This window comes from Megascapheus bottae, chromosome 2 (genome assembly GCF_031878675.1).
Source record: "Megascapheus bottae isolate mThoBot1 chromosome 2, mThoBot2.hap1, whole genome shotgun sequence".
Classification (NCBI taxonomy): domain Eukaryota; kingdom Metazoa; phylum Chordata; class Mammalia; order Rodentia; family Geomyidae; genus Megascapheus; species Megascapheus bottae.
The window spans coordinates 18,657,990-18,677,729 of NC_143510.1; the positions used below are offsets into that span (position 1 = coordinate 18,657,990).

Genomic DNA, 19,740 nt, shown 5'->3' on the forward strand with positions numbered 1-19,740 from the left:
CCTGAGGTCTAAAAACCAGGTTTCAGTACAGTTGAGAGTGGAGCATGACCCTAGCAGCAAGAATCCTCCAGCTAACCTAATGCCCATGATCAAAACGAAGAATTATTAGCCTTTTGGCTGTTTTATTACATGGCAGAAGCTACCTGGTATATTACCATTATTCTAGAAAGTGCCAATATCCAAGCAAATCTCTAGTAGGAAAGTCTTAGTAAAAAAAAATCACTGATTTGATTGGAGAGAAATAAGTTAATAGCAGTGACTGGGGAGCATCAGTCTTGTAAATTCATCACCATCCTGGAGGCTGGCACACATAGCCCTCCTTTCCTCTGTGCCAGATGCACTGTGACCTGCCATTATCTCGGAGTCCTGACGTCTAATTTACGGTAACTGGTGTGAGGCCAGCAGAGCCACCAGCACACCCTGGGAAGGAGAGATAAAAGGCCACAATCGAGGAGACCCTCAGCTCCCCGCCTTGCCTGAATCTCCTACAGGAGCTTGCCAGCCTGGCAGGGAAAGCAAATCTGCATGTACAAGATAACAGTGCCATGGATTCTGGGAACATTGGAGAGTTGGCCCTGTTACATATAGTTCCCTAAAGTCTTACACTGAGGGAGGTGGACAGAAGGGACAGGAGACTGTGTTTATGTGCTAAGTGCAAACTTAGGCTGAATGAGAACCAGGAGGAGTTGGTTCTTTGATCCTGGGGAAGGTAATGAGGTGGGAGGTTTGAAGATCAAGGGTGTGATGGCGGGGGCAGACTCTCACCATTAGTAGGGACAGGCACTATAGTTCTGCATGCATTATCCATTCCAGGCCCCCGTGTGCTATCAGCCACTCACAGCAAGACTGCGTGCGGCCACAGTGAGATGCTCCTGGACTCGGGCTGCTGACCTCACCTGCACAAGCCAGTGCCTGGGGCCAGCATGTCTGCATGCGGATGCACAACCAGCTTTGTTTGATAACAAGAAACATTTCTCCATCTAGGAACTTCCCAAGTCTCTCTTACTTGCTTTGAAGGGACAGGGCAGACTTTCTGGGAGTAAATATGATTTATCACTTTATTATTTTCTCTTTAGAGAATGGAAGGGAGAGGTAGGGATCATATTTCCAACCTTTCTCAATTTTCACTTTAATCTGTTTGCTAGAAAATAGGATTGAGCAAAGAGCTTGATATTTTGGAGTGGAAAGGGTGAGTAAAGGAGTGTTGGTCTACAAAAATTCTAGGAGTTTTAAGTCACAATTGCCATCTTTATCTATTGGCAATAGATGCCAGAAAATGTCTTTGAATGAAAAGTTGGTTCAAAATCTTAAGAAAGGGAAGAGAGGGAATTAAAGCAGTAGTCTACTATCCAATCTAGCAAAGGACCCACCACACATAGCACCTATGATTTTTCTCCCTTTGACTTGCTCTGCTTGGTAAATGTGAAGTGTCATCCTCTCAATCGGGGTTGGGGCAATCACAGCCAGTCAATATTCTCTTTGTGGAACCCTCACTGTCAGCCTCTTGTTGCTATGGTTACGCCATTCTAACAACACTCTGCTCCCACTGGTTCTCCTTTCCTCAAATGAAATCACACTGTGCTAATCCCCCCAGCACGTCCTCCAAGAACTCAGCTCCTGTAAGTGCACACAGGTCTAATAGGGCTTCTGTGGTGCTCAGACGTCCATTTGGAATTTCCAGGTTGTAGGGCAGTCAGAGGCCTGACAGGTCCTGAAGTCTCCTCAGAGCCTCCATCAGATGAGCTGTTGGGTTGGCATCAACAATTGGACTATAACCCACCAAAGGACAAGCTAGTAAAGAAAAACACCCTAATCAAGGAAATTAAAATGGTCTCAGAGATATCAGCCAACTCTCAAAAATCTCCCCTGCCACCCTCTATTTTATGTCAGCACTCAGCACACTGGCCAGCTTCACAAAGGCAGGGAGTTACCTTGTTCCCACAGTCAAGTCTTTGAGTGGCTGGCACACAATTGGTTTTTAAGCGAGTGAATAAATGGATCTATCACAGCATATTTTATATTCTCCTAGTATTAACACTGCTATAATCACATCTAACAATAACAACACAAATCTTCTATTGAAAAATGTGAGTTGATCTGCCAAGAAGCTGTACTGTCACTTTTCTGAGCATTCTTTATCTAGAAGTTCCAAATATATTCATGTATAAAAATTAAACACAGGGGCCGGGAGTTTGGCCTAGTGGTAAGAGTGCTTGCCTAGCACACATGAAGACCCAGGTTCGATTCCTCAGTACCACATATATAGAAAAAAAGCTAGAAATAGTGCTGTGGCTCAAGTGGTAGAGCTCTAGCCTTGAGAAAGCCCAAGGACAGTGCTCAAGCCTTGAGTTCAAGGCCCAGAACTGGCAAAAAAAAAAAAAAAAGAGTAAACACGGAGAACCATATTCTAGTCACCACACACCAAGGCCATTGGCCACACATTACTTTGTCCCTTCCCAGGTTTTGAACCACTGGGGTGTGTGTCATAGATTGCCTATCAAGGGGTAGTATCTATTTCTCCTTTGAATCCTGAACTTGGTTTTGTGGTTTTAGTCATTCCTACTGGACATTAAGATACTTAAGAATCTGTTGTCCTTGCTAAAAGCCAGCCAAGTGCAACTCTACGTCACCAAGCCATTAAGTAATATACAGAAACCCTACCAATGATCCATCAAGGGCCCTATAGAATTGTTGAGATGAATTATTAGTTAAATAAATGATTACCAGGAGCTGCCTTGTTTGAGATGGTTTGTTACACAACCAAAACTAATACATACTAGAAAATCCAATACCTAATACTTAATAAGTCAACTAGCTTCTTTGAACCTGACAGTGTTTATAGCAGAAGTTGACTCCGTAGAATCCTGTGATGACTTTGTGCAAATTCTGCCACGCACTTTCTTACCTGAATCTTCTTTTGACATCAAGAATTTTTCAAGATGAAATCAAAGGTAAAACTTGTTCCTGTACAGTACTTTTTAAAATGTAAAGATCTCAAGGGAGTGAGAAGGCAATCCATGGACTAAGGAAGTATATATACTCCAAGCCTATAATCCTAGCTACACAGGAAGCTGAGAGCCAGAGGATCAAGGTTCAAAGTCAGCCAGACCACAAAAATCTATGAGACTCCATCACCAAATAACCAGCAAAGAAGCTGGACTGGAAGTTGTGGCTCAAGTGGTATCGTTGCCAGCCGTGAACAAGCAAGCTCGAGTTTACACCCTGGAACTGGCATAGAAGACCTATCAGAAAAAGGACTTGTACCCAGAACATATAAAGAACTCTTAAGACTCAACAAAAAGCAAACAAAAAATCAGCATAAACTCTAGACCGACACCAATAAAGATAAGGTAAGTATATGAACTATGATGTTTATTGCTGGGTATTGGTGGCTCCTGCTTGTAGTCCTCCCTACTCAGGTGGCTAAGATCTGAGGATCACGGTTTGAAGCCATCCAGGAAGAAAAATGTGACATCTATATCCAATTAACCACCAAAAAGCTGCAAGTGGAGGTGTGACTCAAGTGGTACAGCATTAGCCTTAAGTGAAAAAGCTAAGGGACAGCATCCAGACCCTGAGTTTAAGCCACAGTATGTACACGCATACATACATGCATATATATTTATATATACACATACACACACATGATTATCATGTCATTAGGAAAATAAAAGTCAAGAAGGTATTACTACACAACTATGATAATAGTCAAAATTCCCAACACTGACAACACTAAGTAGCAGGGCAATGAGAACTCATCCATTGGTGGTGGCCACATAGGAAGATAGTTTGGCAATTTCTTACAAAACTAAACCTACCATACAATGCAGCAGTCACATCCCTTTGCATTTACACCAATGAACTGAAACATTTGTCACCAGAAAACCTGTCCAGGGGGGTTTCTATCAGCTTTATCCATGAAAGCCCAAACTTGGAACAGAGATGAATACATGGATAAAAGTGGAAAAGACACAAGTTTTCATGCCACTCCTTGACATGGAAGAAATCCTAAGTCTATAATACCTGGTGAAGAAGCCAATCTAAAAAGCCTATATTCTATGTGATGTTAGCCATGTAACATTCTAGAAAAGGTAGAACAATGGAAATGATAAAAAGATGAATTATGTCCAGGGTTTCAGGATGAAGGGAAGGGTTGAACAGGCAGAGCATACAGGATGTTTAGGCCAGTGCACTAGCTCTATATGATACTATAAAGGTTGATACATGTCCCCATACATTTGTCAAAACACCCAGACAATGCAACACCAAGAGTGAAGCCCAAAGGAAAAAGTGTTCCACGCTAGGGGAGCTTTTTATAGTCAGGAGGCTGAGTGCACACAGAAATTCTCTCTAGCTTCAGTTCAATGTTGCTGTGACCCGAGAGCTGCCCCAAAATAGAGTTAATTGTTCCTTCAAGAAAGGGTCTTTGAGCGAGGGATGTATAGCTCAGTGGTTGAGCACTTGCTCAGCATGGGTCATGGGCAACACTGCAAAGAAAAAAAATAAAAGCCTAGTAATGTTGGAATATTTTCAGAATATATTGTTGAATATAAAACTTTCCAACAGCATGAATCACTATAATCCCATTTTTATAAAAACTGCAAGTGCAAAGGAAATTCTGCAAGGCAGAACACATGCTGACAGGATCTACACTAAGACCTGTGTCACCATCTTCCCAGGAGGGAAGGTTACTTTTGTATGGATTTGTATGTGTGTCTTGAAATCGGGGCCTTGACCGCTCACCCGGCCTTTTCACTCAAATGTGGCACTCTAGCTCTTGAACCACAACTACATGTTTGGTTTTTAGCTGGTCAGTTTGAGCTAAGAATCTTGGACTTTTCTACCTGAACTGCTTTCAAACCATGATGCTCAGATCTCAGCCTCTTAAGTAGCTAGGTGTGAGCCACCAGTGTGGGACTAGCAAGATTGTTCTTTTATTTCCTTATTTATGTTTGCTAAATTACCATCGACGACCCTTTCAGCTCATTGTCATATACGTGAAATACTTAGAAGTTCATCTACTCAAAATCTTATAATTAAATGGCTATGCATAGAGCAACAGTCACCACAATCTAAGGTTCAGGTGTCTTCCTAGGCCCCTGTACCTCCTTGTATCTATTAGTCGCTGCTCGCTGCTCTCCTTCCCACTCTGTCCCCTGGGTAGCTATTAATCCACTTTCCACTTCAAAAGGTTTCCTAATCTCACCACTTCACGTTAAGGGATGCATTTGGTATTTCCTATGTGATCTCCTGAGACTGGCCTCGCTCTCCCCGCTCTCCCCTCCCTCCTTCCCTCTCTCTCTCTCCCTCCCTCCCTCTCCCTCCCTCTCCCCCCCTCTTCTTTTCTCTTTCCTCTCTCCCCCTCTTTTTGTGTCCCCAGAACTCAGTGCCTAGGAGCTGTCCCTGAGCTTTATTGCCACAGTTCTACTTTCAGCTTTTTTGCTGGTTAATTGAAAAGTCTTGTAGACTTTTTCCCCTGAGCTGGCTTTGAACCATGAGATCCTCAGTTCTCAGTCTTCTGATTAGAGGTGTCAGCCATGGGTGCTTCAAGTTCATCCATGCCGTACCAAGTATGAGGCCTAATCCTTTCCATGCAGCTGGCATGGACACTATATAATGTACATCACTTGAGATTTCTGATGCTTCTGCATTTTGGATAATATGACTAAAGCTGTAAGTACACGCACAGGTCTTTTTGTGTGCATTCACCTCTCTCACATACATGCCTTGGAGTCTAGTCTCTGGGTCTGTGTGGCTCTGAGGAAGTGTCCATTTATCATTAGAAAGGAAAAGGTAGAAAAATGAGAGCAGAAATCGTGGCGTCGCTAGATTTACTCTTTTTCAGCTCTAACCTGCCATATGGTGGAAGTACATGGCAAATATCAACAACCTCTTTTACCCCAGCTAAAGAGGCTGTTTGGGAATCTTGCCTCAAAGAAGCCACAGATTTGAAGGCGGACAGTGGCTGAGCACCTCCTAATCGATGTGTGTGATGGGGGGGGGGGTGTAAAGGCAGTGAATAGTTCCTGGGTCTGGCTGAATTTTGTACATGTAAAACCCTAATCCATACCCCCAACTTGCTGGCTCTGAATCTCCAGGAGATAAGGGGCGCTGGTACTGGAGGACTCCAAGGAGGACACTCAAAGGGTGACAAGACTTGGGGACCAATGTGTTAAGTCCATCCTACAGTCCACTGGAATCGACCTGAGGTGACAACCCTATAGGCTCCTAAGTCATTTGCATCACTCAGAATTCAAGGAGCTTTTACTGGAGTGTCTTGGAAAACAGAGATGAACACGTTCATGGGATGAAGCTCAAAGTGGAGGGAGGAGAGTAGCTATGAAAGGAAGAGGCTATGGAACGGAGGAGGCCATGACAGGCAGGAATGAGATGACCTGTGAGCTGAGTCTGAAGGCTCAGGAAGAAGAGACTCAGAACTCAGGCTTATTTCTGCTGTGGAAAATTCAGGGCTCCTCCAGAGCCCACAGGGAAGAGCCAAGTCTGAAGATTAATGTAGAGAAACTGGTGAAGAGCAACATCAAAACCTCCAATCTACCAGGTTCCGGGTGGCTCATGCCTATAATCCTGCTTATTCAGGATAATGAGATCTGAACATCATGGTTTGAAAAAAAAAAGCTGAAATATCTACAAAAGAAATACATTTGACAAACCTAAAAGAAACAAATGAACAAGCTTCTGAACAGAGAAAGAATTACTTGAGAGTTACTTGATCTGAGAGAGAAGGGAGAGAGGAAGGGGGGGAGAGAGAGGGGGGGCGGGAGGGGGGAGAGAATATGATGTGTGTGCTAGTACTAGGGCTTGAACTCAGTGCGGCCTGGGCTCCGTCCCTGAGCTTTTATGCTCCAGACCAGTGCTCTGTCACTTGACTCACAACTCCACCTCTGGCTCTTTAGTGGTTGAAGACAAGAGTCTGGCTTTAAACCACAATTCTTGGATCTCAGCCTCCTGAGCTGCTAGGATTGACAGGCATGCATGAGCACTGGCCCTGGGTTTCTGATCTACCTTACGCTATACAAGTCACTTCCCTTTAAATTAAAAAGACAGCCATGGTCTTAATTTAGCACAAGCATTTTATATGCTTGTGAATTTTATATGCCTATGCATAATGGTCTGACCTAGAATTTTTTCCAATATTAATGAAAAAATAATCTTATTCAGTAGAAACCATAGCTCAGCTTTGATCTTTTCCTGGGCCAGCAACATGTGGCAGAATTCTCTGTTAGTCCCTCAAGTCTCTCCCTGTCTTTTCTCTCTCCTGGGCAGTGGCAACCAGCCACAGCTACCAGTCACATGGTTGTGGGGGTGGCAACAATTTCCACTCCATGGTATGCCATGTAGCCAAGCTATGATGTCTGATGAGCCAAGGGTATTCAATGCATATTGAATTTACATTTTAGAAGGTCAAACCACCATAAGTGTACCTGTGGCTACAGAAGATGTCGACTTATCCATCATAGAAGGCAGGAGAAATACATGTCAGGTACTGCTACCACTCCATCATCAAATAACTCAGACACTGGATGGCTTGTCTACCATCCTGTTAAGACGCTGGCTGGATCATGAGAATCAAAACACAAATTGCCAGCATCCACTTTCAGGGTCTGTGAATCTGAGAATCTGCATTTCTCCCAAGGAGATGCTGCTGCTGCTTTTACACCAGCTTCACCATGAAGTCAGGAAACCCTGACAGCCTTGTGCAGGCTGCAAGGAACCATACACTCATCCCAATAGCCTGTCAATCACCACACACACACACAAGACATACATGTTTCTGGGTGCAGTCATGCATCACTGTTGCCACAGAGCTGAGGCTTGTAGGCTGCTCTAATGGAAACCTTGAGACCAGCCAGCTAGTTCACACACCCTCTCCCTGCAGCCTCACTCCAGCACATGGACCATCAGCTCTGTCCCATCCTCCTCTGGAAGGGCTTTGAGGTGACATGGCCTGCCTAGATGACATGACATCAAGTACCTACACCATTTCCAGGTAGGGACACAAGGGCTGGAGAAATGCCTGGGCACCAAGACTGCATGAGAGTAACTGGTAAAGATGGCCAAAAAGCAGAGAATACCGGTTCCACATTTCCTGCACAAAGGACTAGCGCAATGCTGGATACTGATTATGTCAGTTTCTGTGTGTACTCTTGTTTTTATGCCAATCGCAGGATTAACTGAAAATAAATTACTTGAAGGAAGACTGCTTTAATCTGGCTGTCCCACGGTTACTCCCCATCATTCCCCAGATCTAGCCTGTCCCCAGAGGCCCAACGTTTTACTCCACACATGCAACTCTGACCAGCAGTGGCCTGGGGCTGGACACCCAGTATCCTAGCTAGGTGGGAGGGCTGAGATTGGGAGGATCATGGTTTGAGACGAGCCCAGGCAGAAAAGATGAGGAGACACTATCTCAACAAACAAGCTTGGAGATAATGGTATAGCTGTCATCCTAGCTATGGCTGAAAGTAAAAAGTAGGAGGACCTTGGTCTTTGCCTGGACAGGAAGTAAGGCACTTAAAAATAAGTGCAAAATGAAAGGGTTGAAAGTGCCCAACACTAGTGACTCATGCCTGTAACCTTAGCTACTCAGGAGACTGAGATCTGAGGATTATGGTTGGCTCAACACCAGCCTGGGTACCAAAGTCCATGAGACTCTGATCTCCAATAAATCAACAAAAAGCTGGAAGAGAAGGTGTGGTTCAAATGGCAGAGTTCCAGTCAGCAAAAAAGCAGAGAGTGTGCAAGGCCCTGAGTTTATGCCCCGGAAGTGGCATGTACACACATGCACACACACATACTGAGGCAGAGCATGGGAGGGAGGGAGGTTGGAAGTAAGGCTCAGTCATAGAGCACCTGTCTAGCAAGTGTGAGGGCGTAAGTTCAAAACCATGCTAAAAATGTCCTGGGGGCACCTGACATCCACTGCCTCAATGCCACAGGGTGAAGGGCAGAAAGGCAGTCAGCACTTAGCTGGCACTAGCCTTCTGGAACTGTCACACCCCACACTCTTCACAGACAGCTGTGTTCCCATCTTATGTTGGCCTTAGAAACGCAATTTGGCAGAGGCCCACAAGGTAGCCCTGTGTGTTCCTGATGTGTCCAGAAACTGTTTTATGTCCAAACTTCTTCCTTCATCTCATTCTTCCTCCCCCCAACAAGGTGTGTGCACCAGAGAGTGGTTTAACATATCCTTGACACACGAGTGCCTAGTGACTCCTAGATGCAAGTCAGATCTTCCCAAGTACCAGCAGGACCTGGCTTGACAAAGCCCTGTGCCCACAGCCGTCATGAGCCATCACTCCCCACATACACTTTCCAGCCTTCATTGTAAAAACTCTTTACAATGGACTTGACTTTGCTGTACCTCAGTTTCCAAAGTGCAAAACAGAGGGAACACCAAAAACAGAGGGAACACCAATGTCAGCTGCTAAATTCATTATGAAGGGCACAGAGCTGCCAGGCACCAATTCCTTCCAAGGATGGCTGGTACAGGGCAGCCAGAGGCTTAACTGCAAGAACCACATTGCTGTCATTGTCACACAGGCCACAGCTATGCCCAAGCCTCATTTGTCAGTTTCAGTGTGATGCAAATGAGCAAACAATGACTCTCTTTTCATACCGGAGCCTGGCATAGGCCATGTGTTCTTGCAGAATGGGAAGAGTGGGGGCCCACTCTTCCAAGGGAGCCTGGAAGGACTCCATGGAAGGGGATTCTCCTAGGGCTTATACAGGTGAACTGCCCCCGTCCCTCCCTCCCCCCCGCATCACTCTACTTTTTTTTTTTTTTTTTCAGAAGGAAGACCCAGCTGGGCAGCTGCTCACAGTCAGATGAAACAAGCAGATGAAACAATCACTACCCGACAAAAGCAGCTCTGTTGCCAACCCCCACTTACTTCCAGGACTGTCCATTGTTCCACAACAATAGCGTCATAGCCCTGTATGGTTTTGCTATCTTCGGTGGAAACAGCTTCAAAGATGAATACTCCATCTGTCAAGCCATGTAAGGAATCTGTGGAGAAAGCAACAAGCGGGGGCTGCATGAGCCATTGGTGGCAGAAGGCTTACGAGCAGCAACGTTTTTGTTTTTTTTTTTTTTCACTGCATTCATTAATAATCCCAATCAGAAGATCTTTTCAGCATGTTAATTAAAGAAGGCACACACAGCCACGGAGTCTAGCCCCATCAGAATGAATGAGACTAATTTACCTCGCTGTTTTGAATAATACGCTTGATTTTAGGAGCCCAAATTTCATTGTTAGTAATCACCAGCTGATTTCACATGCTTACCTTCCTCCCTCGCCACCACCCAATGTCAGAATGCACTGGGGGAGAATTTAGGGTAAAACACAGACATTTACAGACGAAAACTCTATTTGGGTAAGGGGAAATTTTCTGTTTTTCTTTTAAAGGCAGGATAGATTAATTCAACATGCTAGATTCAACATGCTAGATCTGAGCCTGTTAAGCCAACCAGAGGATGCACTGCTTCTTGGATGTTTGTGTGATAAAAGGCAAAGAGGCTATTGCTGGCAGCTCTCATAAGAGCCGAGGTTTTGGAGGCAAATTCTCCCCAATAATTCACTATGGAAAAAGTTCCCTTGCTTTTGTAGAGTTGTCTAGGTTGGCGTTTTGAAAATTCAACAACAGAGAAGTTAGGCAAGGGGATATAGGAAATTGGAACAGAGCCCTGCCTTGGGGAGAGTGTACAGGGAGGTGCCTTCTATCCTCTCCTGGCTCCAGGCTCCTATTGTGTCTTTTAGTCATTGAGACTGAGGAACAGAGGATTCATGAGACACCCATGGTTTGGGTCCAGGCTGAATCTTAGGGACTGCTGTGACACCCCCCGGGGGGCGTGGCCTCTTGAGATGGGGCTGAGGTAAGATGAGCTTGGGTTCCTGGTCCCTAGAGTCTACTCTATTCACAGTGCTCAGGCATGAATTGTGCCTGTTTCAGTCCCCAATGGGACTGCCTTCAAAGATGGAATCCTCAGATAATCAGCTGAAGATAATTAAAACTAAATGAGTTATAAGAAAAAGCCGAAAGTGGTGCTGTGGTTCAAAAGCGCTAGCCTTGGGGGAAAAGCCCAAGGACAGTGCTTGGGCCTGAGTTCAAGTCCCAAGACTGGCAAAACAAAAGTCTTGTAGTAGAGCAGCCCTAGCAGACTCATACATGTTTGAAATCCTTTTTAATGGTACACTATTTTAAAAGGCCAATTTTAATAGGAAAAAAATGCATAATGATGTTCTTTTTTTTTTTTTTGTAACAGGGAAGGCAGACAAATTCACAAAGGTACTTCAATCACTGTGAAGTTTCTGAAACTACCAGTATTTTCCTTAAGTTTTAAAGCAAAGTACAACTGTGGCTGGCTGCCTAACAATTCTTCCCTCAGGCCCCAGGTGAGAAAGTTATTCCTAACACTGGCAACAAAAAAAAGACAAAGCCTAATTTTTTATATAAAAAGCTTTTATAAATTGATAGTCAAAAAATAAAAATACCAATACAAATGGGCAAAGAATATGACCTAGAAATTCTCTTTTCATGGAATATGAAAAGAAAAATGGCACATTGACAATGTAGACACTCACAGCTGGCAGAGGTATAAGGCTATGGGAATGTTTGTAGTGTATAAGAAATCTTAAACTGCCTTTTTTTTTCTTTTTGCCAGTGATGGGGCCTGAACTCAGGGCCTGAGTACTGTCCTTAAGCTTTCCTCAAGGCTAGCACTCTTCCACTTGAGCCACAGCACCATTTCCGTCTTTTCTATGCATGTGGTACCGAAGAATTGAAGCTGGGTCTTTGTGCATGCTAGGCAAGCACTCTACCACTAGGCCAAACTCCCAGCCCCCTAGTCTTTTTTTTTATTGTAATGTATAGAGGGGTTACAGTTATATTCGTCAGATAAGAAGGTGCATTCCTGCTCACACATTGATACTCCTCATGTTTTTGTACCAATTCCCCCCCCCCAATCATCTTGTTTTCCCCCTTCCCTTTCCTATTTCAAATAAACAAATAAACGGATATACAATATGCCAGGTAATAAAGTCAGATACTGTAACAATATGAGATTGACCAAAGGGCAACAAAAGAGAAATAACACAGTACATTAAGAACAACAATCACACGATACAAAGTTCTTGTTTCCCTATCCTGGAGATCCTTTCATTTAGCCTCATCCTATATGGCCTTATGCATCTAAGTTTTGAGCTATTGTAATCCTCTGCCAGAAGAGTCCTAGGTGTGTACTAATTATTACAAATGAGGGAAACCATTGAGCCTATGTTCCTTTGAGTCTGGCTTACTTCACTTACTATGATTTTTTCCAAGTCTTTCCATTTCCTTACAAATGGGGTGATGTCATTCTTTCTGATGGCAGCATAGAATTCAATAGTGTATAAGTACTATATCTTCTTGATCCAATCATCTATTGAGGGGCATCTGAGTTTGTTCCATATCTTTGCTATGGTAAATAGTGCTGCTTCATGAACATCGCTGTGCTAGTGGCTTTAGTATGTCCCTTGTTTCTGGACGAATGGGTAAATGCCAAGGAGTGGAATTGCTGGGTCATAGGGGAGCTCTATGTTTAGTCTTTTGAGGAACTGCCATACTGCTTTCCATAGTGGTTGAATGAGTTTACACTTCCACCAACAGTGTAGTAGTGATCCCTCTTTGCCCAATCTTTTTGGAGAGAAACATACTAACAGACTAAGTGTCTACCACAAAACATCTATCCAAAAAAAAAATCTATCCTTTGTGACTCCCCCAGTCTTCTTTCTGTTCTAAGATAACTACAACCAGTGCCATCAAATGTTTATCTATAAGCTTTGATTCTACAATTACTTTAAAACAAACCATCTGAATGTCCAACAACCCAAATATTTAACCATAGAAAAACAGGCGAGTAAATTAGGAGTTCCATACAATTAAATACTATGCTGTCCTGAAAAATGTCATGGGAATTTCATGATCCAAGAAAATACTTTAGCATAAAGATTAGTTAAGGGAAAAAAAGCCCAATCAAGAACAAAACTGCCCTATGAACTAAAACTGAATTTCCATGTCACAATGTCAAGGTAAACTTTAAGGACATACAGAAAACACTATAATAATTTGGATTTTATCTTTATAGCGCTTGAAAGTAGAGCTAGAGCAATTTAATGAGGTTTGTAAACGATGAGGGTAGGAGCCTTCCACTGATCTAGAAAAAGAAGCTGTGCTTCTCTTCATGGTCAGCAAGGATTAGAATGACTCATTAGCTACTCACTCATTCTGACATTTACTGGCCATCTGGTTTCTGTCACAACACAGAGCTTAAGCATCCCCTCTGAATAAAGATTCCCAGTCCTGGGGACTGGAGGACCCCGGGCACTGGAGGATACCAGGTATCACTTAGGTATCACATATTAACTCACAGCTTCTGTGAGACTTGCTGGAGTGGGCCGTCTGTGCCTGCAGCTCTGCATCTGTGGGTCCAACCAACTGCAGGTTAGTTTGTGTTTGCGCATTGGTACTGAGGCTTGAACTCAGTGCTATCCCTCAGTTTTTGTGCTCAAGGCTCTACCACTTGGGCCAAATCTTTACTTAGGGCTTTTGGCTGGTTAATTGGAGATAAGAATACCTAACAGACGCTGGGGGGGATGTGGCCAGGAGGGATCACTACTACACTGTTGGTGGAGTGCAAACTCGCTCACCACTATGGAAAGCAGTATGGCAGTTCCTCAAAAGACTAAACATAGAGCTCCCCTATGACCCAGCAATTCCACTCCTTGGCATTTACCCAATCATCCAGAAACAAGGACATACTAAATTCACTAGCACAACGATGTTCATTGCAGCACTATTTACCATGGCAAAGATATGGAACCAACCCAGATGCCCCTCAGTTGATGAGTGGATCAACAAGATGTGGTATTTATACACAATGGAATTCTCTGCTGCTGTCAGAAAGAATGACATCGCCCCATTTGTAAGGAAATGGAAAGACTTAGAAAAAATCATATTAAGTGAAGTAAGCCAGACTCAAAGGAACACAGGCTCAATGGTTTCCCTCATTTGTCATAATCAGTAGAAACCTTGGGCTCTCCTAGCACAGATTTACAATAGAACAAAATCTAGAGACATTAGGCCAAATAGTATGACACTAAATGTAAGGACCTCCAGGATAAGGAAACAAAAGCCATATAATGAGTGGCTATTGTCCTTAATGTACTATGTTGTCTCTCATCTCTTTTGCCATCCCTTAGTTATCTCATATTGTTACAATATTTCACCTTGCTATCTGATATATTTTATATGTGCTTAATTGGTTATTTGCAACTGGACAGGGAAGGGGGGAAATCAAGATAAGGGGGGGTGGGGGAAGGTGGGAGGGAAATTGGGACCATGTCATGAGAAAGGGTTTCCATGTGTGTGAAGTGATGCACCTTCTATCTGGTGAATATTAATCACAATAAAAATATTAAACAAAAAAAGAATTGTATCTTCTATCTGGTGAATATAATGTAACCCTTCTATTATAATAAAAAGAATTATTTCTTCTTTTCCTTCTTTACATTAAAAAAAAAAAGAATACCATGGACTCTCTTGCCCATGCTGGCTTTGAACCACAGCCTCAGATTTCAGCCTCCTGGGTGGCTAGAATTATATGCTTGAGCCACTGGTGCCTGGTATAAGCTCACCTTTTGAGGGTTTTTTTCTTGTTATTATTCCCTAAACCATTCAACATAACAATTACATATGTGGCATTGGTAGCAGGTATTTAAGTCATCCAGAGATAAATACAATATGCCATTTGATGGAGAAACGTTAGCACCTGCAGATGTTTCTTTATAAGGGGGTTCTTGGAACTCCTCACCCTGACAGAAATCCAATTTCCAAAGGCTCTTCCTCTATCTCAATGGAAAACCTTTAAGTCCTTTAAATGTATCTCAATGATTCTTTGTGAGTCCCAGATGTCCAATTCAACATAAAAAAAAAATAAGACTGTGGTTAGCTTGCCACCAGCACAGAGTCATAGACTGTCCACTTCCTCTCCTTCTGCAGGCACTGGCCTGGAGTGACATGGCTGGGTCAGGTGTGAAGTATTTACCTGCCATCTACCCTGTCCATTGCCTGCCTCACTGCCCTCACCCCACTGCTCTGCTCTTTGAAACCAGAGGTCTGATTCACCTACTTCATCTCGAAGCAAGTTTACAATGGCTGTCAAAGTTTGGTCATCTGTAACAGCAAAAAAAGTCAATGAACCACAGAGAAGAGACAGCTGGGCTTTTAAAGAGCTCCTTGTTTTGACGGCCTCGTCCACTCTTCGTCTCCTCATTACCTTCCCGGCTCAGCCTCTTGGAAATGTGCACCGAGCTGGGCATAAAGAGGTCTCTCAGAGCGAAGGCTCCCAGTGTAAAAAGGTTAAACCGCCCTCCATCTATGGAAAACATTCCATTATCACTGCATTTTTTATTAAAGGAAAGATGCTTCCCTACTGTGTACAAAGAGCTATTTGCCCTGGCGTTACATAAATATTTGATGCTGGTCTTTTGGCAAAAGGCCACCTTAACATTCTAAGTTTATGATTTACAAGAAAGATGTGGGAGAAGAGATCTGTCATTATCTCAAAGGTAAGTTCTGGGCAGTAACTGCTCTTTGCAAGCATTGCAACTGTCTGCCGAGCTTGGATTCAAGTCACCACTAGGTGATAGTCTCCAAAGGTGAGCCTAGAATATGCACATCAAATGCAAGGCTCATATGCAATGCATCTGGTCTATCCTTGAAGGTTTACAAACAAATGTTATTTTACTCACAAACAAATGGTATTTTACTATGTGTGTATGTATGTGCACTGAACTCAGGGCCTCATGATCTTGCTTAGCTTTTTCATTCAAGAATGATATTCTGCCACTTGAACCGTATCTCTACTTGTCGTCCCCCCTGCCAGTTACCTGGAGATATGAATCTCATGGACTTTCCTATCTGGGATGGCTCTGAACCAAAATCCTCAGATGTCAGCCTCCTGAGAAACGAGGATGACATATTTGAGTCACTAGTTCCTGGCTTGAATGAGCTAAGTTAGACTAAACTGTACACACTGCAGGAGCAGGCAGCATAAGTTATCTTGGTTCTCTGGGGAACAAGTTGATCCCAAATTCCAGTTTTGGAAGCTGCATGTGTTCTTGGCACCCCGTACCCTGAGAGTCCAGGAAAAGCACCATTATGCGAGCCTAATGACACCTGTTGATATGCTGACATGCGATCCACCACAGAACCAATCCTGGATAGTTTAGTAGTTAATCTGCTCCGTCAACAAAGGAGCAAGCCAGGAAGTGGTGGCTCAAGCCTGTAATCCTAGCTACTTAGAAGGCTGCGTGAGATCTGAGGATTGCAGTTCAAAGCCAACCTGGCTTTTTGGTGGTTAACTGGAGGTAAGAGTCTCACAAACTTTCCTGCCCAGGTTGGCTTTGAACCACAATTCTCAGATCTCAGAAATGAGCCATCAGCCATACCAGTGTCATATCTGTATTTGTGACACAGCCACTTTGTGAGTTATCAGAGGATGTGAGCTACCCCAGATGTTAGAGAAGGTGGCTAACGACCTAATGCTGCTTAGATTAAGATGTGGCTGAGGCATTGCCTCAGCAAGTCTCAAGAATGAGCTGGCCTTTTACAAAGGCAGTGTGACCCCTGTATGACACAGCCCGCAGAACACATTACTTGTAATGTATTCCCGCCATAAACGCCATTTATCAAGGCCACTGGACTCTTCTCTGGCTAACAGGATATAGGGCCTAGAAAAAGATAAAGGATAGGAAGAGGTACAGAACCAAGTCCCTACTGCAAAGCATTCTGAAGGAAACAAGGCTTGGTTCTTTCTAGAAGATAGAGCAGCAGCAAAAAGGGCTCTTGCAGGCAAAAAGAATTCAGCATGCAGCCACCCTACTCAGGGTGTGTTGCTGGAACAATCTGTTGCAAAGGATATTTCTTAAACAAAGAGAGGAAGGACCTGCCAGGGCAGGAGAGGGCAAGGACAGGATGGGGTGGGAGGAGAGGGCAAGTGGAGGATAGGGAGGGGCAGGGAGTGAACGCAGTAAGGGGGTGAGCACAGAGAGACAGAGAGAGGGATCAGATGCAGGCTCCCCTGGTGGGCCTTCCACCAACATGGCCTGCACCTCTTTCCTCACCTTCCTTGCCTCCCTATATTCCTATGCCCTTCCCAGCCCTTCCTACTTTCTCCTTCTTCTTTGTCACCTACCAGGCAGTGACCTTGTGGCAGGGACATCACATGCCTCAGTTTCACAGCAGTGGCAATGACCCCTGGCACACTGAGTTGTTGTGGGCTTGGACAAGCCACTCGGTTTCAACTGGGCAGAATCGACACAGTACTAAGAGGAACTGTCACTCCTATCACCCTCCTTCGTGTACCCTGAGCAGACAGGGCCACCTTGTCCCTAGACATCTGCTCATCTGAGGGATGGGTGAATGAGCCCAGGAGAGGAGACGGGGCTCACCTCCTGCGTGTGTCCATGTGAGTCTGCATCTTCATGGGTCCCTTAGGCTGACTGGCTGATGTCATATCTTATAAAACCAGGAGAACGTTGTCCCATTTACGACTGTAGAAAATGTTTTACACAGAAACACTCATTGAAGAGGCATGCCTGGCTCTTTTCCACATGGTAAATAGCTTAAAGGTACTTCCGACTCTGCCAGGTTTATTAGTAAGGGTGCTCATTATCTCTTGGGAAAGAAGTGTCTTGCATGATTATGATTAGCTTGTTGTTGTTTTTAACTTTTGGAAAAGGTCAGGTGCCTATTTCTTCCCTGGCCAATGGAAACCCTGAGTTTTTCCAGAGCAGAAACACCCTGGCCCACTAACGTCCCTCCGATCTATGCTCTATCCCCAGCAGGAACACAGCATAAATAGGGGTTCAGGGTGTTGGGGTGTCACAGCTCGAAGAGGGCTGGCTTCACAGCTGCCTGTGCTAGGAGACATTTCATACTCTATCCTGGAGGCAGACAGCTGGAGGCAAGGGAGGGCAAAACTGGCACTTGCATCATTCAAGGCCAACCAGAAGAAAGTAGGGGGAGGGAAGGCCTTGTCCACCGCCATGCTAACAGTAATAGAAAACTTGGGGTGCTGTGAACTTCCCAGAGATCCTCTCTTAGGGTTTTGCCCCTGATATACTCAAACAACAAACTGAAGAAAACTTCTGCCTGATGCTCCAGGTCCTCTAAGAAGAGGTAAAGATGGCACCAGTGTGCTATCTCCAGTAGTTTTCTAAGCTTTTTTTAAAATTTTTTGCCAGTCCTGGGGCTTGAGCTTGAGGCATGAGCACTGTCCTTGGGCTTTCTCAAGGCTAGCACTCTACCACTTGAGCCACAGCACCACTTCTGGCTTTTTCTATGTACGTGGGATGCTGAGGAATCAAACCCTGGTCTTCATGAATGCTAGGCAAGCAGTCTTACCACTAGGCCAAACTCCCAGCCCCTATACTAAGGTTTTTAACTCGGGACCTTGAGTTTGCTAGGAAGGAGCTCAATCACCTCAGTCATATCTCCAACCCTTTATGTTTCAGATAGTATCTTATATTTCATCATGTGGACCTGAACCATAATATCCTAACTATAGCTTCCTGCATAGCTGGGCCGATAGCCTTGTGCCAGCACGCTCATATTATAGATTGAAATGGGACCTCATTATCATCATTTTGGGGGGGTGGCCTCAAACCATAATCCTCCCAGTCTCTGCCTCGAAGGTGACTGGGATTACAGGAGCTTAACAGTCTGGTATTTCTGTGCATCTTCTGTTATTCACCCATTTGATGTCATTCACTCATTCAGCATCATTCACTTATTTGCCAAATGGCTACAGCTTAGTACATTACCCAAGATCTGCTACTTCTACAGGAACAATCTGATACTAGATATTGATGTTTAGATGGTAGCCTATTTATGTGGTGTCACATTTTAAGGCTTTGGACAATTCCAAGTACACATGATCTGAGGATCACAGTTGGAAGCCAGACTGGGCAGGAAAGTCTGTGAAACCCTCCAATAAACCACAAGAAAAAAGGAAAAAAAGGAAGAAGCACCCCAAAGTAGTCCTATAGCTCACGTGGTAGAGTGCTACATCTGCGCAAAAGAAGCACAAGGTCAGAGCCCAGGCACTGAGTTCAAGCTCCAGGACTGGCACATACAAGGCATCTATGTTTGAAATTAAAAACTGTGGCCAGACATTGGTGGCTCACATCTGTAATCCTTGCTGCTAGGAGGTTAAGATCTGAGGATCATGGCGAAGCCAGCCCAGGCAGGAAAGTCCATGAGATTCTTATCTTCAATGAATCAAAGAAAAAGCTGGAAGTAGGGCCGGGAGTTTGGCCTAGTGGTACAGTGCTTGCCTAGCATGCACAAAGATCTGGGTTTGATTCCTCAGTACCACATACATAGAAAAAGCCTGAAGTAGTGCTGTGGCTCAAGTAGTAGAGCTCTAACCTTGAGAAAGGACAGTGCTCAGGCCCTGAGTTTAAGCCCCAAGACTGGCAAAAGAAAAGAAAGAAAAAGCTCGGGTGGGGGGGGGGAAGTGAAAGGAAATGGGGACCAAAACATGAGAAAGATTATCAATGTTTGTGAAGTAATGCACCTTCTATCTGGTGAATATAATGTAACCCTTCTATTAATTACAATAAAAATATATGAAAAATAAATAACTGGGGGGAAAAAAGCTGGAAGTAGAGATGTGGC

At 44.1% G+C, this 19,740-nt stretch overlaps 1 protein-coding gene across 4 annotated transcripts in view; it reads right to left on the minus strand.

Annotated features, from left to right (window-relative positions):
• Positions 1-19,740, minus strand: part of Rftn1 (raftlin, lipid raft linker 1) — a 199,875-nt gene that overhangs the window by 21,437 nt on the left and 158,698 nt on the right. For all 4 annotated transcript variants that reach the window (XM_090321855.1, XM_090321856.1, XM_090321854.1 and 1 more), the window contains exon 7: positions 9,912-10,027. In XM_090321855.1, coding sequence (XP_090177981.1) covers positions 9,912-10,027 — 116 coding nt within the window. The remainder of the gene's footprint in view (positions 1-9,911; positions 10,028-19,740) is intronic.